The following is a 20,618-nucleotide window of genomic DNA, read 5'->3' on the forward strand; positions in this document are numbered from 1 at the left end:
TGCACTGTGTGAAGAAGAACTTCCTTTTATTTGTTTTAAACCTGCTGCCCATTAATTTCATTTGGTGGCCCCTAGTTCTTTTATTACGGGAAAAAATAAATAACTTTTCCTTATTCACTTTCTCCACACCACTCATGATTTTATATACCTCTATCATATCCCCCCTTAGTCTCCTCTTGTCCAAGCTGAAAAGTCCTAGCCTCTTTAATCTCTCCTCATATGGGACCTCATACAGTATAGCTACCATACATCGGCCCTGCACCAATACATTTCTGTAAGAGTGTGCCTCTCACAGGTGAGCCCACCCTCTGCAACATGCTTTCCCTGTCGCTTGATTAAATGTGATGCTAGGATTGATCAGCCGTGTCATTTTAAAGTAGAGAGTTTCCTAATTTGGTCTATGGCTGGTGGGAGGTGCTGCCAACACTGGAGGCCATTCTCATGTCTAAGTCAGCCTTGGGATCCCTCTCTCTGCTCAACGTCCAGGGAAAGGCTTGCAGGAGAGGAGCAGAAGAAAAGCAATGAAATGTACAGGATTAAATTCTTGTTATTGCTACATACTCTGAGTACATCTTCATTGTGGTGAGTGTGGTCAGAGCCCAACTGCTCCTGTTAACAGTCCTGATATTTTGCCTCTTGGTATAAACACCGCATACTATTAACTGGGGGGAGGTGAGGTGTCTTCTACTCAGTAGCAAGAAGCCTTGCAAACAAAGCAGTCACAAAAAGACTAAGCAGGAAACAAGGTAAAAGAACAATCAGCCACAAATTATTCCAAGCATCCAGTTCCATTCCTTCTAATGGGGTAGGATGGTTTCTGCTTAGAATATAAAACACGATCTGCTTCTCAAACAGCCCTGTGTTTTTGGTTCGCACCATTATAGAGAGGCCATTTGCCCAATCTGGATTCTGATCCAGATTTTGAACATCCCTATACCATGGGTGTTTAGATCTAGGTTTTTGTTGGGGTCTCTCTCTAGATAGGAGATCATTTAAGTTTATTGCCCTGTCTCCTCTCCCCAGGGTGTTTCCTACAGCCTTCCCCTTTTGCCATTCTCCCTCCTAACCTCTCCTTGGCTTTGGAATATTTGTAGAATAACTACATCGCAAAGACTTAGCAGAAAAGCCTTGCAACATTTGGCTAGTTATTTGCAGTAATCTTTTGCTGAGACTCCTTTGGTAAATACAATACTTTGATAAAAATAACCAGGGACAGATTGATGCCAGAGTCTCTTGGGACCTTTCCTTATGTACTTCTAATAGGTTACAAAGAAGGTTCCATTGCTAATTGCTGAAGCAAGTTTTTTTTTTTTTAATCCTTTCATATACAAAAAGAACACACAAGGTACAGAAACCAAAGCAGTATAAAACTCTTCTGTGTAACAGCCTGGTTAAAAGGGTCTCCACTTATTGGTAGAACAAGTATGAAAAGAGCACCATTGTTAGAATATACAGTAAAACTATGTGTCTGGTTTCACTCTCTATGGTTTACATCTACATGAAGAAAGAACTCCCCGCCCATCAGAATCCAAATGGTCATAGATGGATCTGTCTTTGCCTCCCTCAACCAGCTAAGCGTCTTTGACCTCACAGGACTCTCTCACAAGGGTAAACATAACCAATGACTGTAATCTTACTTTGCTCCCAGCAACATCACCTTTCTTAGGACCCAGATGTAACCCCTCTGTGCGTGAGATGGGAAGGGGGAGCAAGTTAGTGTGTGTAGCTTGGGCATCAGTCTTTCCCTGAATCAATAGTCCTCCTGCATACTACTTCACACTGTTTTGGCAACCTATCCTCTGCACAACTATATGCGCATATATATATATATATATATATATTTATTTATATATATGTATTTGTCAAATTTTATTATACTCAAGAAGATACAAAGCTCTTGATGCTTGCTTTTTTTTAGTTTTTTAATTTTGTACAAAAAATTAGACGTTTACTATTACAGTAATATTTTGTTTTTTGTTGTGGGTTTTTTATTTTTAAATTACAAAGGAAACGGCAGGCACTGAAATCCCAAAATTAAGTTTGCTTGATTCAAAAATGTGCTTTCCAATCACACTGTATTTAAGAACTTGTAGGTGTAAACATGGCAACCAAATGACAATGGTAACTAAACAAAGTAAGTAAAAGGCATCCATCCAATGCTAGGAGAGAGATTTGAGTCTTGTTTTCATCCTTCTCCCTCATTGGATCAAAACCCGAAGGAAATCAGTGATTTCCATTTAATACATAGCATCATCAGATAGCGTATGTGTAAAATGTGACCGTGGGGGGCAAAAATTCACCCTTGTGCAGAGAGTCTGCCTATGGCCTACCAGGTGGCTTTGAGTAGACCCTCAGCAAGCGGCTGAATTTGACCCTTACTTAAGTGTGCAACCTCAAAACAAAAAACAAAAAGCAACACAACAAAACCAGGATGATGATTTCTTTAAAAAATATATCAGTTCCCTTTGTAGCACTTTTCATCAGGCTCGACAGCCCAAAACACACATGGATCCAATAGCAACTGAGTCTATCATCAAAAATACAAGGGGCTGACCCCTCTGAAGATTACAGTATGTTCTAATGGGAACTCCCTAATGAGGAAGCTTCCATTCTTCCCCTATGTGTTAACAGCTATGGGAAATAAAATTATGTTAAAGATTAAATAACCATTAACCCAACATCAACACTGGGGGTGGGGGAAAGCAACTCCTTCACAGCAATCATCATGAGCAACAAAAATAAAAAGACAGCCAACTCCATTTCTCAGCACAGATTTCTGAATTGGGACAGTGAAACCTTCAACAAACTGTTTACATATGTGGAAGTAAAAATAGAACCATTACAGAAGTCAAAAGGCAGAAGTATTTTACACCAGATTATAATGATAATATAGCACAGTGTGATGTCGCTTACTCTAATAGCAGATTATACAGCTCGCATCAACTTCGCGGTCTACGTTCCAGTTCGTTCAACCAGCGTAAATAGTTTCTCTCCTTTCATTAAAATCCAACAAACCCACTCAACATTCCTGCATTTCTTGTGGAAAAAAACAAACAAAAAACAAATAAAAGCTCAAAACCAAAAAAACCAAACTCCCTAATATAAAAATCTTTTAAAAATTAAATTCACAGTTCAAAACAAAACCCAAAAAAACCAAAAACAAATGAAAAGTGCTAGTTTCCTCACGACTATACCTAAGATATATTTCAAATATTCTGCAGTTCCTCTTTCACTTGCAAAGCTGTCCTCTTTCCCACCACGTAACCTTCTCTTCTCATCCTTGGCACCATCCTCATTTAAGAGTCATCTAAGAACCTAACCAGTTAGATGTAAGCTTGGATTCTTTCTTCTTTGAGCGGGGAGGGAGGTGGCTGTGTCTGGTGGGAATGTCATTGAGTTTTAAAAAGCAAACTGTCTTGCTGTAAGGCATGGTGCTCCGGGGGTTGGCTGATGGCAGTTGTCTGTTTTCTCCCCACACCCTCCTAGAATCTGCAGACTGTTCACTGATGCAGCGCCCTCCGAATCTGAATGGCAGTGGTGATTAATGAGATCCTCTGTGTTGGTTGAAATTTGTTTTTTCCCCCTCAGTAAAAAAAAAAAAAAAAAAAAAAAAAAAAGAAGTAGTTGGACTCTAGCCCTGGAAAATAAAGCCATAGCTGATTAATAGATGAAATAATCACCTGTGTTGATCTCCAGCACATACAGTATGAGCTCAGGTAGCAGGACCGCTGCAAGTGTCCACCCCCCTCCCCCACCCCCAATGTCATAGTTCCTTTAAGGACAGAAATTAGCAACAAACACCACCAAAAATTCACCCTACGTTTAAAAAGGCACCTTCCCCCTCTCTCAATGCCTTCTCCACTCCCAAGGATCACTGGACAAATGTGGGACTACTGTGTGCTGTCAAAGCTTTAAATCTCAATCTTCTGGGGCAGGGACCACGACTTCCTACTGCACCTAGCACCGTGGGGCTCTGCTCTTGGTTGGAGTACTACCACAATACAAATAATAAATAATCTATGGCAACAGCAGAGCCCCCAGGGTTTCACATGTGTAGTAGTTGGATGGGGTGAATTTTCAGGGCAGTGCCCAGGGGATTCAGATGTGCGAACCCCATGAATTGAGTCTGACCTTGCTCCCCGTACTATGGAGAGACTTCCAACTTGCTTTCAATGAGAATTTCTCTTAAGGAAGGACTTCAGGGTCAGGCCTCTGATTCCTAATGCGCCAGACTGAAAGCATTGTCCTAAGGGGGCACCAGGAAGTCTAGTGGCTTTTGTGCTCTGGCTTTTCACTTTTAGAGAGCTGGACTCAACTCTTCAATCAAGTGAGCAGGAATCTGCTGGTTATATCCCAGTCACCTGTGGGTCTGCATCATTAAATCACCCAGTTGGTGTTCTCTCATCCAGCACGACTCAGGACTGGAACAGTAAGAGCGCTGCAGATAAAGAGTGAGGTGCAGAGCTGCAGTGGCAAAGGGTCTGCTGGTGCTACCACTGCTCACGGCCATATGCATTTAATGCCCCAACACACATTTAAAGAGAAATAAGAGCTTTTCCTTCCCCATCATTTTAAGGTCTTAGAAAAGTAATAAAGTGAATCTAAATTTGAGACCTTGGAAGGTTTCAGGTTTAAAGTTACTTGCCAAGAGTCGCCAGGAGAATGCAAAGAGCCGAGAAGTGCAGCATCACCGGGGCTGTTTATGTTGCAAAGTTACTCTACCAGCTTCACGTGTGATTTTAAAAAACATTCTCCTGGAGGTCTCCAAAGCCCTGCAAATTCACCTCCTACACCTACCTTACCCCCCCCCCCCCCCCCACTCCCCGTCTCCAGTGCTTTATTTAGTCTGTTACCATCAGGAATTTGTGTGACGACAGGGCAAGTCTTCCAGGTTTTCTCAGGAGATGGAGGAATTGCTCTTTGAAACCAGCACCCAGAGGGGGTCAGCAAAGCAGCCAATCAGAAATTTTAATTCTTTAAAGAAGTACTTCTTCTAGAAGTCAGCATAAAGCCAGGGAAAGGTGCCAGACTGACAGACCCATTTGTCGCCAACACAGGCACAGGATAGACAGTGGCAGTGCTGGCTCTACAGCCTGTCAGCGGTTTAAGACCAGAAGAGGGACGGTTAGGAGCCAAAGACTGAGTAGGTACTGGGAGAACTAGGGAGACAACTTGGGTGAGGCAATATCTTTTATTGCACCAACTTCCGTTGGTGAGAGAGACAAGCTGTCGAGCTACACGGAGCTCTTCTTCAGGTCTGGGAGAATTGTCCACCTAGCTGGAGAAAGACCTTATACGGGTCTGTTATAGGCTGCAGTGATTAGACGGTTCCAGCCCTTCCCATCAAGGAAACAAGAATGAGTCATGAACTCTGATCCCTCCTATTGTGCTGCACTCGCCTCATGACTTGAGTTTCCGTCTCACTGATTAATGTGATTTCCATGTAGAGAAAAGGACCGATGTTCTGCAGTGCTGAGCAATGGGAGTCATGGGTGCTCACCATCTCTGGAAATAAGGCCTTCAGGGACTGGGTAAGGAGAAGCTGTGTAGTGCAATCCTCATGATTACTAAAGATATTATTTTAGTCCACAGCCAGCCACACAGTCTGTACTACACACAATGCGGCATCTGACGGGCTGCCAGGAGGTGTAACATGGATAACAGACTGGGCAGCAGGAGGCAGATTAGTGACAGCAGGAGTGGTAGAAGCTGGCACAGTTTTAAGGAGCTTGGCACATAGGGAAGGTAGAGAACAAGAAAGGGACCAAAAAAAGCCTTGAACTGCAGAGAAGAAGGAGCAGGAGGTGGGACTTGTGGCTCCATGTTTAAATGATTGCTGTTCTCCCCCCTTGAAATTTAATCCTGTGTGTGGTCACCAGCTTTCCCTTGGGGGACAGGACCATGGAATTCTTGGGAGCCTCAGGGGAGATCCATGAATTGTCAGGATGTACTTTTCCTGAGGGCTCAGGCTAAACCTGGTAATGAGTTGGAGGGGCGGGGGAGGGAGAGAAACGGCTGTAAACATTTGAGATCAGTCAGGAAAAACTAGATTCAGTTTAATTCCCATGGCCTAATAGCAGAGATCCTTCACATTTCAGCTGACAGACCATCGGTCAGGATATTAATGCGCTGTCTGGTTATTTGACAGGTTATTATTTAAATCAAACAGCAGTGGTTTATTGTTTTTCATTAAAGATACAGTGTGCAAAATAAACATCCCTTTTCCAATGCATTTTCATTTGCCTAAAAGGAACCAGTTAGCCATTAGCCTCGGAAAGATTCTGCAGCGATACAGATCATGCACAATGAGACAAGGTAATCACTAGCACCAATTACCATTAAAAGGACCTACCATGCATGCAAATTAGACCCAGGAGTCAACAGGCTGGGGTTTAATGTCACGGGCATCCACCAGATTCACCGAAGCCCTGTTACTCCTGTTAATGTTTTTCCTATTTGTGTCATTCTGCAGCAAACAGGGTGAGGAGTTAAAGGAAAACAGAGCGGATTAATCAAACACAAACATACAAATCAGTCAGCTCAAAGGATTGCAAGGGGGGAATTAGTGGAGAGAGAGAGAGAAACAAAATTGGCAAAGGCATGAGCTATTCCAGGCACTGACAGAAGCGTTCGCGGCAGCACTTCACTTCATTGCAATCATTATTCCTAGCCACTCATACAGCCTCTGAGCCACGGTTATTGGATTGTTCACCAGCTAGAAATCAGCACACACGTTTCTCTTGGATGGGGTAGTGCAAGGGGCATCTAGACTTTGCCCAACTAAGGGCTGCTTCAACAACATGACATGCCACTGAGGTGTTGCCCTCAGGTTCCTAAATCAGACTGTATTTGGGCTGCCCTCCATCTTCAGCAGGGAGGAAGCACAGACTGGGGAAGAGACAGGTCCCAGTGCTCCGTCTTAACGCAAGTAATTTCTGCTCCGACCAAGCCAAAGCATTGCACAAAGGAACCACCACTTGCTTCGGTGGATTGCACCTCAACCTTAGGAAAGATGAAGGTGGCCTTGGGCTGCATTGTACAGCTCTGTGGGCTGTATTTGGCTACCTGTATGTGTCACATGGTAAAAGTAATAAGCACTTGCTAATCCTCTCTCCTCCCACCCTATCCCCCCTTTTCCTCTGGAAGAAGCATTTTCTGTCATTCCTGCAGAACAGCATCCTAATCTTTGCAGCCATCTCCCCTAGTTCACCCTCCTCCTCAGAATCCTGCAGTGTACACGAAAACTGTGGCTGGGTGGATTGGAAAGCTTATACCATTAACCTCTGGTTCAGGCTGGGCCATCTGTTTCCATATGAGAATAACATCTGTGTCAATCAAATGGTATTTCGAAAGCGGGTAACTGGGATTTAGACACCCGATTCCCATCAGTGGCAATCTCAGAGCCTTGTGGCTCAATCTTTGTGTAGCACTTTGGCAATTTACCCTAAAACAGAACCATGAATAATACGAAGTGAATTGCTCCAAAGCAATTAAGATAGAAATTTCCCAGTTTGATCAGGGCTACTACACAGTAAAACAGGAAAGGACAGAGATGACAAACAAATGAAGGAAGCAGCGACCACTTCCAAAGGCAAAGGTGAAAGCAACCAAAGATTTTGTTTCCTTTCCATCTTTACTAGTGACTGTAAAGCATAAACGCAATTAGCATTCCACATGTTCACACTAAAAGGTGATTCCCATTATATATAGCACAATGGGTGCAAGTTTAGAAATGGATTGTACACAGACTAAATAGGGCAGCTAGTTTTAAATGACAGTGGCTGTTCCCTTGCAGTACAGCTTTAAGGGTCACTGAGGTCTCCTAATCCCCGCACAGCCATAATCTTCACCCATTTACAGTACTGGATAATGGAAGGTCATATTAAAGTAAGATCGGAGGCTGGGCTAACCCAGAGGTCAGTGTTTCAGTCACGCTGCAGCCACATGACGTGAGACTCCTACTCATTCAGGCCGGCTAATAACAGCAAGCTTGCAGGGTGGGTTTGGCACTGGAAGGATATCACAAGACAATGGCTTATATTAATGAGGTTGCTAGACGAGAAGCTTCTGACCAGGTGAAGGTTTTAAATAGCCTTTGAATGAAAAAGGAAAAAAACTATTTGTGTCTGAACAATTAAAGTGCGGACTGTGGCTGGCCTCTACCTTTAACAGAGAGGAGGGGTAGCTATGCTCAATCCTGATGGTGAGTGTTTGAGTCCACACGTTAATATAGACAGACCATCATCACCAGGCAGGCGTACTACTGGCTCAGTCTGTGGAAAGATTTTCTGCATGCCTTTGCTCAGTGCCTGGCACTAACTGGAAAGTCTTTCCTTTTCAACTGCTCGGCCATTTACCCTGGAGCATCTGGATCTTCTGGAGTTTCCACAAAACACTGAGGAGATTTCACCACAGATGCTCAGGGCTCCCTAGCACGGAGGTTCCCAACACTAGCAGCAATGTTTTCTGTCACAAACTCTTGTTTCATTGTCTGGTTTTTCCCAGTGCTGACACACAGGAGAGTATGCGGGGGTTTTTGCGAGGTAGGGAGGAATCCCATGTGCCACTGCGCTGCTGAAAGCATAAAGCAACTGCTTATAAAAACTTAGCTAAAATTGTGCATGAATGTAAGAAAAATTTAGAGTCAATTACTTGCATACAGCCTGTTCTGGTAAACTCAATAGCCCACAATGGAAGTGGGAGATTCAAGTCTGACTTTTCAGAAAGAAAGCTGCGTGGAAGAAGAGAGTTGGAAATTCATTGTAAAGAAGGCTCTGTGTAAGAGAGACTGACCCATATACAGAGTCCATGTGCAGGAGAGTCTGAGCGAGGGCTGGGAGCTATATACACCACACTGCTTTACAAAGACACACAGGCTTTCAGCTACACCCCTTTATGGTTTCCATGGTGGGAAGTAACTGTTCGATGTGACTATTCTCAGAACAAAGTCTCCTGCAGAGCTATACATTTTAGGGCTGGGGAATATATCTAGATGGAGGAGCTGAAAGTGATAAAGCAAACACGTTCTTTTGTAAAACCGTTATTTACCTACAGGGACGTGAGCACATCTCAGCTTATAAAACCCTCTCCTGCAGTTGCTCCCTTATTAGAAAGCAGCATTTGCTTCCATTTAAGGCTAACGAGTGCTCACTTACGAAATGGTGCCTTTATAGCGAACCATTTGCAAGCCCCTGCTGAGTACTCGCGACACACGTTCCTTGCTGCCTGACACTGGATGTCCCATTCTGTAATGACATTAAGCAGCCTTTGGAATAGCTGGAAGCTTACTTTTAAAGGTTCTTTTTCCGATGCATCCCCTATATTGTCATTGGTCTTGTATTTGCGCTCTTTGTCCCGGTGATCGATGGTGGAGTACCCATCTGCGAAGGAATGACATGACAATCAGGCAGCAGCAAAACCATGGTACATTTGGCTGTTTTGCATAGTCAAAGAACTAGAGACAGACAGAGACAGAGAGAGCATTAAACCAAAGACATAGGGATGTGCCTTCCTCCTGGGCTGACGCTCAGCCATTTTATTTTTTAACCACCTTTCTTTTAAAAAAAAACTCCTTTTATACCACCACCTCCGTGTCAAATGCTGGTATCTCATTAACAAGCAGCACAGTTTCCATTCGGGCCGGCTGCAGTGTAGTAGTAGTCTGTCCAAGGAAAGCAGCAAGCTGTTACTTCACACCCTGTGGCTAATGAGCTCCAAATCCAGCTGAAATCTTGTGTTCTGAGTTTAACAGCCTGATTAATTGGCTGGGTTCCTTCTCGGAGTGGCATGCAACAAATTCCCACTCCTTCTGAACTTGACTACAAGTAGGACACGACAATATTGGAGACGTCCCCTTTGGAATGATAAGAAAAGCAGCCTGTAGAGTTTTGTGAGCTCTCGATGCAAACCCTGCTGTGCTGGACCTGCCTCTCATTTTGAAATGGCACCAGTGGGGGATTTTTCTCCCTGACAGTTGAAAAGCACTGTGAATACAGGAGTAAACTGGAAAGAAGGGGGTGGAGGGGCTTTATGAAGAAATGCTGTAATTATTTCAGAAACTACGATTCATTGTCAGAGGTTACAAATATTAATTTATTTCTCTGGTGCATCAAGTTTCCCTCATTATCAGGGACAAATATATTCTCCTGCCTGCTTTGACAGCTTTGTAATCTGGGCTAAGTGACAGTCAAATTTATGGTTCTTAATAAGCTTTGTATCTCTCCATGTAATTAAAGGATCATTACAGGTTCTACTTCCTGTCAAACTGTACTCTCCAAAAAGATTTTACATAAAACGTCAGAATGCCTCATGTCTTGGTTTATTGCTTGCATTCAATAGGCCCTCTAAAATCAATCAGTCACTCCAGATGTCGTTTTTGTGGGCTACTGGTGAAATAAAAAGTGAGTCATTTTAAGCTGCAGCACGAAAAGCTTTGTAAATGGAGTGACTCCTGGCAAACAGTCTATGGGGCAGCAGTTCTCAAAATAGGGTACACAGGCTGCAATCCAGTTAATTTATAAAAAGATATTGGCTCAGTAAATCAACATATGCAGAAGCCTCGCAGAATGACCAGGTATTTGAGATGGTCCATATGTTTAATTAAGATCAATATTGTATAAAAAGATAATCCATAACTACACTAATTATAATGATTAAGGCAATGTATCGAGTACATTTGATTTATGTGGTGCATAACTTAAACCTTGAAAACCACTGCTATTCTTTCAGTTCTCTGCTGACAGTTACAATAACTAGCATCCCTGCTTGTGCCAGTTAGAACAAAAAATTCCAACCATCCACCTAGCCAACACTCCTGGGGGAGCGTACAATAAGTCATTCAGTTTCAAATTACACACACACACACACACACCCCCTAGTAACTCACATGCTGATCTAAAAACTTTACAATTCATAGTAAAAGTCATGGGTACATGCTATACATTTAAATGATAGCACAATGGCGGTTGAAAATCGACTCTCCCAAACTCGGTTGTCAACTCAGAAGCAGCCCTTTACATTTGAAAATGTATTTAATCATATTTACTTACAAATAACAGATCACTGACATTGTGTAGCGCCTTTCATCAAGAAGGATCCCAAAGCACTTTATAAACAGATAAACTATAAAGAGAACTGTTCACCCACCACTGAAATGCAATTGCCACGGAGATGATACATGTTTAGTGTTTAACATTTCACAACAGTTTAGGACAGGAGGTAAAGAATATCACCATATACAAATGGGAAAAAAAGTGGATATTTTAAGTAGGCAAAAAACTAGTGTTTAATCAATACACCAGCCCTCAGAATCCTAATCTTCATCAAAGTGATAAAAAATGATCAGGGTCTTTGGGTTTACATCTGAGCTAAAAGGCATTTTGTAGCGTGTATTGTCGGTCAGTTGAACACTGATCCCTTGTTAATGGTGTCACACGTCAGTTTTAATGGATTGTTTGGAGCTAAAAAACACATGCTGAGTTGGGAATATATCAAGATAGCAACTGAGAAAGGAAGTTTGTGCTTAGACTTATTAAAATGAGAACTATCCTGAAGGAGGCTGTACCAGTACAGTAATATCTCAGTGCCCTGAAGGCAATGGCTCTGTGGTGGAATTAACAAACTCAGTTCCTTCCATGTTTCAAGATTAATTCTAAAGATCAAATTTAATTTAGTCTATATGGAATTAACAAGCAATCTGGAGTGTGCCTTAGGAAGGTATAAGCCATTTGGACTTTGGCTGGAGGAGCCTGAGGAACGGAGAGTCAAATATTAACATTATCCATTTTCTTGGAGTTTAGTGGAGCAAACCAATTACCTAGAGTTAGTGCATTCCCTGTGAGTTGGCCTTTGAAGGTATTGGTGATGAGATACAGAGAAGTCCCAGTGACCAGTTATAGGTCATTTAAAAGTTTCCAAGAATAGGGATCTAGATAATTTGACAGAAACCTTGGAACCTTGTTTTCTAGAGGTGGTGAACAGATCGGAGTGGACTCTCCTAGGTGAAAAGAAGAACAGGAGTACTTGTGGCACCTTAGAGACTAACAAATTTATTAGAGCATAAGCTTTCGTGGACTACAGCCCACTTCTTCGGATGCATATAGAATGGAACATATATTGAGGAGATATATATACACACATACAGAGAGCATAAACAGGTGGGAGTTGTGTTTATGCTCTCTGTATGTGTGTATATATATCTCCTCAATATATGTTCCATTCTATATGCATCCGAAGAAGTGGGCTGTAGTCCACGAAAGCTTATGCTCTAATAAATTTGTTAGTCTCTAAGGTGCCACAAGTACTCCTGTTCTTCTTTTTGCGGATACAGACTAACACGGCTGCTACTCTGAAACCTCTCCTAGGTGAGAGATTCTGTCAAACTGCCTACCTAAGATCAATTTGTATTTGTAATACAATTTGTAATAAAGCCACATCAGTATTAATCTGCGGAACAAACGAAGCATTGATTAGATTAATATTTTTCTCTGAATACTGAACTACAGTCATCTGGGCACAGAACTTCTGATCTTATGCCCTTGACTGCTGAACTAGTTAGTACATAGCTATCCCATTGTGTGATCATCTTTAAGTTATTGTCTTCCACAATTATTTCAGTCTTCCCTTATGCAAACTACGTATGTACAGTTTATGCATGCCGGGGGGATGCTGTCAGCTGAGATCATGGAAGGTAACATCTTTCTGTTATCCTGACTTTTTGGAAATATTGTGTTTGATTTTCAGCAGTGGCTCAATCTGACTGCAGGTGCAGATGTGAATCGTGAGATATCAGACTATCCAACTTGCAGATACACAGACATTTAAATACAAATATTTGTAGCTGGAAAAACGGAGGCAAATCCACAGCAACACTGAGTGTGTTTATGCTGTTTTACTAAAAGGAAACAGTTGGTCTGTCCCAGATTGCGGTGCCTTTCAAATCTCAAAGTACTTTACAGAACTATGAACTCATCCCTATTTTATAGATAGGGAAACTGAGGCACAAACCAATCACAGCGAGTCAATGGCAGAGTCAGGAGCAGAACCGCTATCTCCTGACTCTCAGCTCTGTCCCTTTATACAACACTGCCTCCCATGCAGCATTGCAGCCTTCATCCTGAGAACCTCTTGCCTCTGAAGTGGCTATTAACAGGAAAACCCCTGACTTTTCCCATACCAGAGGAAGGTCAGTAGAAACAGGGCTTAATCCCTGCAATTTTTTCAATTGTTGCTGACAAAACAGCAGCTCAGGCTTTTAATTATCCTTCATCTCCATCAGGGCCCTAGCCTCTGAATAAGATGTTCTCACATCCATGCCACAGAGTCTAGCAGCATTTCGAAAGAGAATGTCTTGCATGGACACAGCTTTGCTTTTCTCTTCAGAAGTAGGAGTTCCTCCTGCTGCTGCTATTCTACATGTGAAGAACAGACTCCAGACCACCCAGCTCTTCAGAGTTTATCTATCCTTGGTCTTACTGCTTCATCTACTTATGCAGAATGGCTATGTATTTCATGGGGCTTCGTGGAAATCTTCTCTCACTGCAGATCCTGGTGGGCAGGTTGCATTTGCCGTATTAGGTGCACCCGCCCCAGGGTGGAGGTTTTTCCAAGTACTAGTGAAATCTCCTCCCTCTGTCCAGTACTGGTTGCCATGAGCAAGGCAGCTGATGCCCACTATCTCAATGGACTGTACACCACACAGTAATGCCAGTGTTATTGAGACACACTGCATGGATTGTATTATGGCCTGCAGCATCTTGTTTTTCACTGCCTTGCAGGCCTCAAACCCACAAGAGACTCTAGAGAAGTCTGGTGAAAGGGAGCCATTCCCATAACTTGTATTGGGAAAATGAAGCCATTCTGCCTGGCTTTTGAGAGATGCCCTTGATGGACAGCTGGAGCTGAGAAGTCGAGGAGAAGTCGTTACTTTCTCTCAGCCTGCGTTTTGTATATGGAAGGAGGAATGGAGGATTATTTCTTCGTCCCATGCAGAATTCCCATTGAGCCAATGAGGAACACTTTAAAGTTGTTGGATTGATCATGTCCACCTGCTGTTAAGCTCTACTTTGCATACAGAAAACCCTGGCGCCATTCCTATCACTCGTAGCAGATTTTTACAGTCATGTGTTCCTATTTTTAAAAAATGTTTCTCTTTCCTCTCTTGTGTGAAAGATCCACATATGCAGCAGGGCTGACTAATTCCCTGACTGAATTCAGGAAAACAGTGACAATAATTACAGACTGAACAATAAAGTACTTCTTTCCTCTAGCCTCTTTCAAGTAGGGTCATTTTTCGTGCTAACCTGTAAGAACAGCAGGAAAAACGTTTTCAGACAGAATATGATATACAAGTAGATTTAAAGCTCACAAAATTAGTGTCCCATTTTTAAAAAAAAACAATAGTTGAAATCTGATGGCTTTTGGATCTTTAACTCCAGGATGCAACCACTTCAAAGCAAAGAGATTAAAATGCAGGAAGCTCTCAGTATATTTTCATGATCTGGTTAAAAAGTAGTGGGGATACTGGTATATATGCAGTATACACATTTAAAAAAAAAACAAAAAACCACCAGACAACTGATCTTTTGGAAGGAAAAGTTCTGTTTTTAAATGTCAGCTTTATCCACATGAAAGAATACCTCCCAGAGAAAGCGCTGAACTTTCTTGTGAGTGACAGTGTGCTCTATTGAAATAGACAGGGGGTCGATCCGGGACTGCATTTACCTGGACCAAGTTCATCCAGAGGAATCATATCACGACTTCCAGCCTTCTCATTATCTACAAAACAGAAGCATTGAAACTAGTTGTATCATGCTTACTGACATGAAAACAGAACAGGCTGGGATTAATCACAGGGCTGGAGGAAGTAGAGGAGACAATGATTTATTGCACTCAAGAGACTATAATGAGGACACAAGAGGCTATAATGAAACAATATTAAGGTTCTGATAATTCACAAAGAAAGGTTCTGAGTTAGGCCCCCAAAGAGAATGCTAAACTGACCTCCCTCGTGCCATGGCTCTGAATCACATACATTCCTCTATCCGAAGGACGCCACATACTTGGTGGCAGCTCTGAACCACCTATATTTTCTAGAATTTATCTCTGGACCCATCCAAGATGGGATGAGGTTCCTTTCTTTGCCCAGAGAGAAGAGCAATCAGTAGGCAATCAAAGGCCTCAAGAGGGTAATTTTAATATTGATTTCTATTTCCATCATGATCAAAATTAAAGGACTAAGGAAATCAACATGGTCTGGTGCCCTGGCACCACTGGTGCAATTATTGTCAAATCTGACAAACTAAGCACAGTTGGGTCTGGGTCAGTACTCGGATAGAATATCTCTACTGCAAAGCTAAGTCACACAGGAAACTGGGCTGGTGATTCAATGGAGGGTACGTCAAATAAATCAGCACTGAACAAATGTCCAAGGGCATTGCTAGAGGTGATGCTCTTTGCATGAGATATAACACCAAGATCTGATGACTTGTGGTTAGTAAAAATACCATCCATTTACCACAATAGTTAGCCTGCTCCTTGGCTAACTTCCTGCTGGGTAGTTACTTCATGCCTATCTAAAATACTCCCTACAGGCTTCAACTGAACTTTTCATCCTGAACTGGGTATCATACATTTCATGCAAGGGAAGTGATCATTGTCTATATAGTCTGTAATGTCAATTGCTTCAGGATCTTTGGATAAAAGGCACTATAAAAAAAAAAGTAATAACTGATATTTATCCAATTAGAGAAATACACTTCACAGACATGGCAAACAGCACAAGGAAAATCATTATGGCCCACACCAACGAGCAGAACTGACCTTGACTTTTATCCACCAGTGGCAGAGTACTATCATCATAGCCAGATTTGCCCGAAGTACCTTTGGATCCCTTTGGTGCTGCAGAAACAGACTAGAAGACAAAATGGAAGAGTAAGGATACTTAAGGTAGTTAAGTCCAAAGCAGACTGTGAAGAGTTACAAAGGGATCTCTAGACAACAAAATGACAGATGAAATTCAATGTTGGCAAATGCAAAGTAATGCACAGTGGAAAACATAATCCCAACAATACGTACAAAAGGAAGGGGTCTACATTAGTTGTTACCACTCAAGAAAGATCTTGTAGTCATTGTGGATAGTTTTCTGAAACTATCCACTCAATGTACAGCAGCAGTCAAAAAAGTTAACAATGCTAGGAATCATAAGGAAAGGGATAGATAAGAAGACAAAAAATATAATGCTACTACATAAATAAATGGTATGCCCACACCTTGAATACTGTGCACAGTTCTGATCATCTCATCTCAAAAGAGATGCAATAGAAATAGAAAAGGTACAGAGAAGGGCAACAAAAATAATGAAGCGTATGAAACAGCTTCCATGTAAGGAGAGATTAAAAAGACTGGGACTATTCAGCTTTGAAAAGAAACAACTAAGGGGTGATATGATAGAGGTCTATAAAATCAAGAATGGTGTGGAGAAAGTGAATAAGTGTTATTTACCCCTTCACATAACACAAGAACCAGGGAGCAACCAATGAAATTAACAGACAGCAGATTTAAATAAAAAAAGGATATACTTCTTCACACAACGCACAATCAACCTGTGGAACTCATTGCCAGGAGATGTTGTGAAGACCAAAACTATAACTGGGTTCAAAAATAATTATATACATTCATGGAGGATAGGTCCATCAATGGCTACTAGCCAAGACAGTCAGGGATGCAACCCCGGGCTCTGGGTGTCCCTAGGGATCTGACTTCCAGATGCTGGGACTGAACAACAGGGGATGGATCACTTGATAATTGCCCTGTTCTGTTCATTCCCTTTGAAGCACCTGGCACTGGCTACTATCAGAAGACAGGATACTGGGCTAGATGGACCATTGATCTGACCCAGTGTGGCCATTCTTATGTTCTGAGAAGCTGCTGCAAACAGAGTAAGAAGTAAAACCAATTTTTTAAAAAAGTAATAACTTGAAAAAAAATGTATGGAAACCTGTTCACACTCCACCCCCTCTTGATAAATTGATCTTCAGCTGGAATCTAATTTGGGATTCTGCGTATTTTTCATTTCACTGAAGTTTTGCTGATGATTTCTCCTTCCCTCATCACCTGGTTGGGCAAACCAGTAGCTGCTTTACAGGCCACGGTGAAAGCCAGTTACTTTTCAGATAGAGAAAGGAGTAGCAGCTTCACATAAAGAACAGTCAGATGCCCAACATGCTACATGGACTGTGTCCCAAAGGAGCAGCAACAGATAAAAATGGGCCAAGTCTTTCCTTGATGTATATTTGTATGGATTAGACTTGGTACCTCTAAGGTGGAATAACCCCTAAAATGTGGAAGGCACATCCCACAGATCTTCTAGATATGTACCCAGTAACTGCATTTTATGATACCATAATTTTACTGTAATTGTTTTATCACTGGAAAACACCAACTTAGTGGTCTTGGTCTGCCTGCCATTGTCATTAGTGGGAGTAGGGCCTGAACATGGAGTGAAGGATAAAACACCTTCATGGGGCTTTCTGTGATCACTGACCTGGACTAGGACTCTGCATCTTTACCTGGAAATGGGATTTGTTCCATCCATCCTTCTGTAGGACATTTCGTAGCTCTTTGTAGCTCCAGACCATCTGAAGAACATGAGATGCTGCCTTTGTTTCCCTGGGGGACTGGCTAATTTGTGAGACAAAATTAGAGCTTCAAACATTAGGAATGCAAACTCATTCATATGTTGACCCCTTTACGCTAAACCCCATAACTTCCTAGCAGGTCTGTTATTTCCCAAGAAGCGATACAATATATGACAGCTCTAAAAATACATTATTTGGGCCAAATTCTGTAGTGGCTTCTATTAATGTGGGTCCATTTATCTGCATGTGTAAACACAAATTTGCTCAGACAAGAGACATCTGCAAAAGAGGTAGTTAAATATGCAGATGTCTGATTTTCATATGCATAGTGTGCAGGTACAGAGGCCAGTTGGATAACATTGTCCTTTTGCTTAGTAGATTTCAACAGGCATTTATATAGGTCAAAGCAGAAGTTTTGGGCACCCAAAACTCCAAAAGAAATCAATACTCAATCACTTCTGGAAAACAAGAACTTAATGTCTAAAGTTGGGGAGTCCAAACAAATCCAGAGGCTACTTTTCAAAATTTTGGTCCGAGTGTATATAAAAAACTGAATTTAGCTGAAATCACCCAGTGGTTTGAAATACACTCCGTAGGACAATAAGGATCAAAGAACGAACATAGCTAATTATCACCTGAAAAGCATTTTTCTTTCATTCCTTGCCAAGTCAGTACCAGTCTGCTATACAGAGCCTCATGTGGCTTGATTTCTGGCTGACTCTTACTTAGGGCTTGTCTACATGTTGCTTTCGTCTGCACCAGCGGGGTGCAAATTTTAGTCTGTGTTAGCAGGTCACACACTAACTGGGATGCGTGGACCGTGCTGGTGCACACCAAGTTCCCTACTGTGACTACAACAACACACAGTAGGGCACTTTTAGTGCATGCCAGCGGAATCCACATGGGCCAGTTAGTGAGTGACACGCTAGCACAAACTAAAATGTATACCCCTCTGGTGTGGACTAAAGCACTATGTAGACAAGGCCTTACTGATGAAAAGGCAAAGGTTAAAGAAATCTCCAGCCAGCCTCTCAACAGTTTATTAAAAAGGCACTTACGAATGAGCTAATTTCTACTTGGCTGAAGTACAAAAGGAAGCCCTTCTCCAATCAGGATACAGTTTTTCAACAGGGCTACATGGTACAAAAGCATCATTTAAATGATCACTGCTGTCCTTCAGACAGAATGATCACTGCAAATCATTAACCATTCCTCTGAACAGAAATAAAGTTGCATCATTGGCATTTCAGGAATGGAATGTCATAGGATAAAGGTCTCCTGCTTTGCAAACACAGGTCTCAGCTTCACTGCAAATGATGTCTGATAAATGCATGTATAATGCTAAGGCATATATCAAACAAAGAGATTATATCCTGAGATGACAGAACATATCTTATTGATTTGATCTCTTAAGTCAACTAAACCCATTAAAGGCACTGATGTAGGATTTGTTTTTATTGCATGTTTTAAGTGCTTCAGTTACACATCTGAAAGGTCAAGATGTCCGGGCACCATCACAAAGCACCACAGTGGGGTTCATGGACGACAGTATCCTCTTTACTTTGTTTTCTATTATAGTAAGAAACCTACCTTGACTTGCTGATAGCTACCAGCTTCTGAATGCCCTGTGTCTGGATCAGGGACCTTGCATTTTCTGAACTGTCAGTAATGATTTCATGGATGGTATTCAAGACTGCAACCACTGTATCCTCTTCCAGGTTTTTAGCAGATCTCTGCTGCCTGCTAGGCAAATTTCTTACCAGTTCACCCATGGCATAACTACCTAGATAAGGGGAAGAGCTACCATTAGTCAGACCTGATAATCATTTCAAGAAACAGCTTCCTGTCCTGAAAGCTAAAATATAAGGAAGTTCCCAAAGTCTGAAGATTTTCTAATGTAATTTCCTTGAATCTCAAGACTATTTCTTACTGCATTTATCATTAACTTTCTCAAGATGTTTGAGAACGGATATCTAAAGCAAACTCATTCTGCATAATCAATACTACAGGTATCAGAGGCAAAAAAGTTTGAAACATTTATTGAGAATTTCACAGCCAACACATCACACTTTGCTGTGCCTGAGGCAAACAAGCATTCATAAACTGAGGCTAACCTATTAATGCTAATGCATGCACACAACGCTTACTCAATGTAGCCTTGTAAGAGGTCTGCAGGGGCAAGGTATGCAACAATGCATCTATTAAACTTCCCCTAGAAGGTAAGAATGTCCATTTGGCCTTCACGCTAGGTAGCACTGAAGAAAAGCCTAGGAGTCCTGGGCCCATTACTCCCAGATGTGTGTTATTTGGTAGCTACAGCTCTACACTGGATGTGGTTTTTATGAAACGTAGGCGTATTAAAGTAGAATTGGAGATTTGTATTGATTAAGCATCAGCATCTGTGCTCTGTATGCGGCACATTTCCTTGCTTGGTGAGGTTACAGTTTAAACAGATCGGGCAAATCGCCCAGGAAATATACTGGGAGACCCACACAAAGGCTTTGACTTGGAGCTCAGCCTCTGCCACTTTCATTTAATGAGTAGCGGCTGCATTTTTGCTAATGTGGATTAGCTTTGGGGAGCACTGCAGAGAAGCTGAGTTTTAAGGGGGACTTGGGTACCAGGCTTCTCGATACAGGGGATAGCACAGGAGAAGGCAAACAGCTGAGAGTGGGAGAGGCGAGGCAGGGTTCATTGACAGAGCAAAGGGGGCCAAAGGGGAATTATATCAAATCAAAAGCCATTATACTTTTGCAAATTATTTTGAGATCTGCTGCAAAGTAAAGGTTCATTTCCATTCAATCACACCATGTGCATGTATAGAAACTGGATGGGCTGAAACTGAATTTTTAGATGGCAATTCTTCGCTTGGGATGTGCGCAAGACTCCTAGATAATGCTAATGGATTTGTATGCAGAATAAACCTCAGCTCCTATACTTGACAAAAGCCTAAACAATTTTACAGTGCCCATGTGTTTATGG

General features: G+C 42.0%; 1 protein-coding gene across 23 annotated transcripts in view; it reads right to left on the reverse strand.

The window, feature by feature from the left end:
• Positions 1–1,904: 1,904 nt before the first annotated feature.
• Positions 1,905–20,618, reverse strand: part of ARVCF (ARVCF delta catenin family member) — a 437,864-nt gene continuing 419,150 nt past the window's right edge. For 14 of the 23 annotated variants that reach the window (XM_065568009.1, XM_065568010.1, XM_065568004.1 and 11 more), the window contains 6 exons: positions 19,227–19,419; positions 17,568–17,679; positions 15,820–15,910; positions 14,722–14,775; positions 9,289–9,380; positions 6,156–6,466 (listed from right to left, as the gene is read on the reverse strand). In XM_065568009.1, the coding sequence (XP_065424081.1) occupies positions 6,365–6,466; positions 9,289–9,380; positions 14,722–14,775; positions 15,820–15,910; positions 17,568–17,679; positions 19,227–19,419 (644 nt within the window). In that variant the 3' untranslated portion in view covers positions 6,156–6,364. Of the gene's footprint in view, positions 3,638–6,155; positions 6,467–7,885; positions 8,094–9,288; positions 9,381–14,721; positions 14,776–15,819; positions 15,911–17,567; positions 17,680–19,226; positions 19,420–20,618 lie in introns of those variants that run through there. The other 9 variants (XM_065568005.1, XM_065568018.1, XM_065568015.1 and 6 more) reach the window with 5 other exon arrangements.

This window comes from Chrysemys picta, chromosome 15 (genome assembly GCF_011386835.1).
Source record: "Chrysemys picta bellii isolate R12L10 chromosome 15, ASM1138683v2, whole genome shotgun sequence".
Lineage (NCBI taxonomy): Eukaryota > Metazoa > Chordata > Testudines > Emydidae > Chrysemys > Chrysemys picta.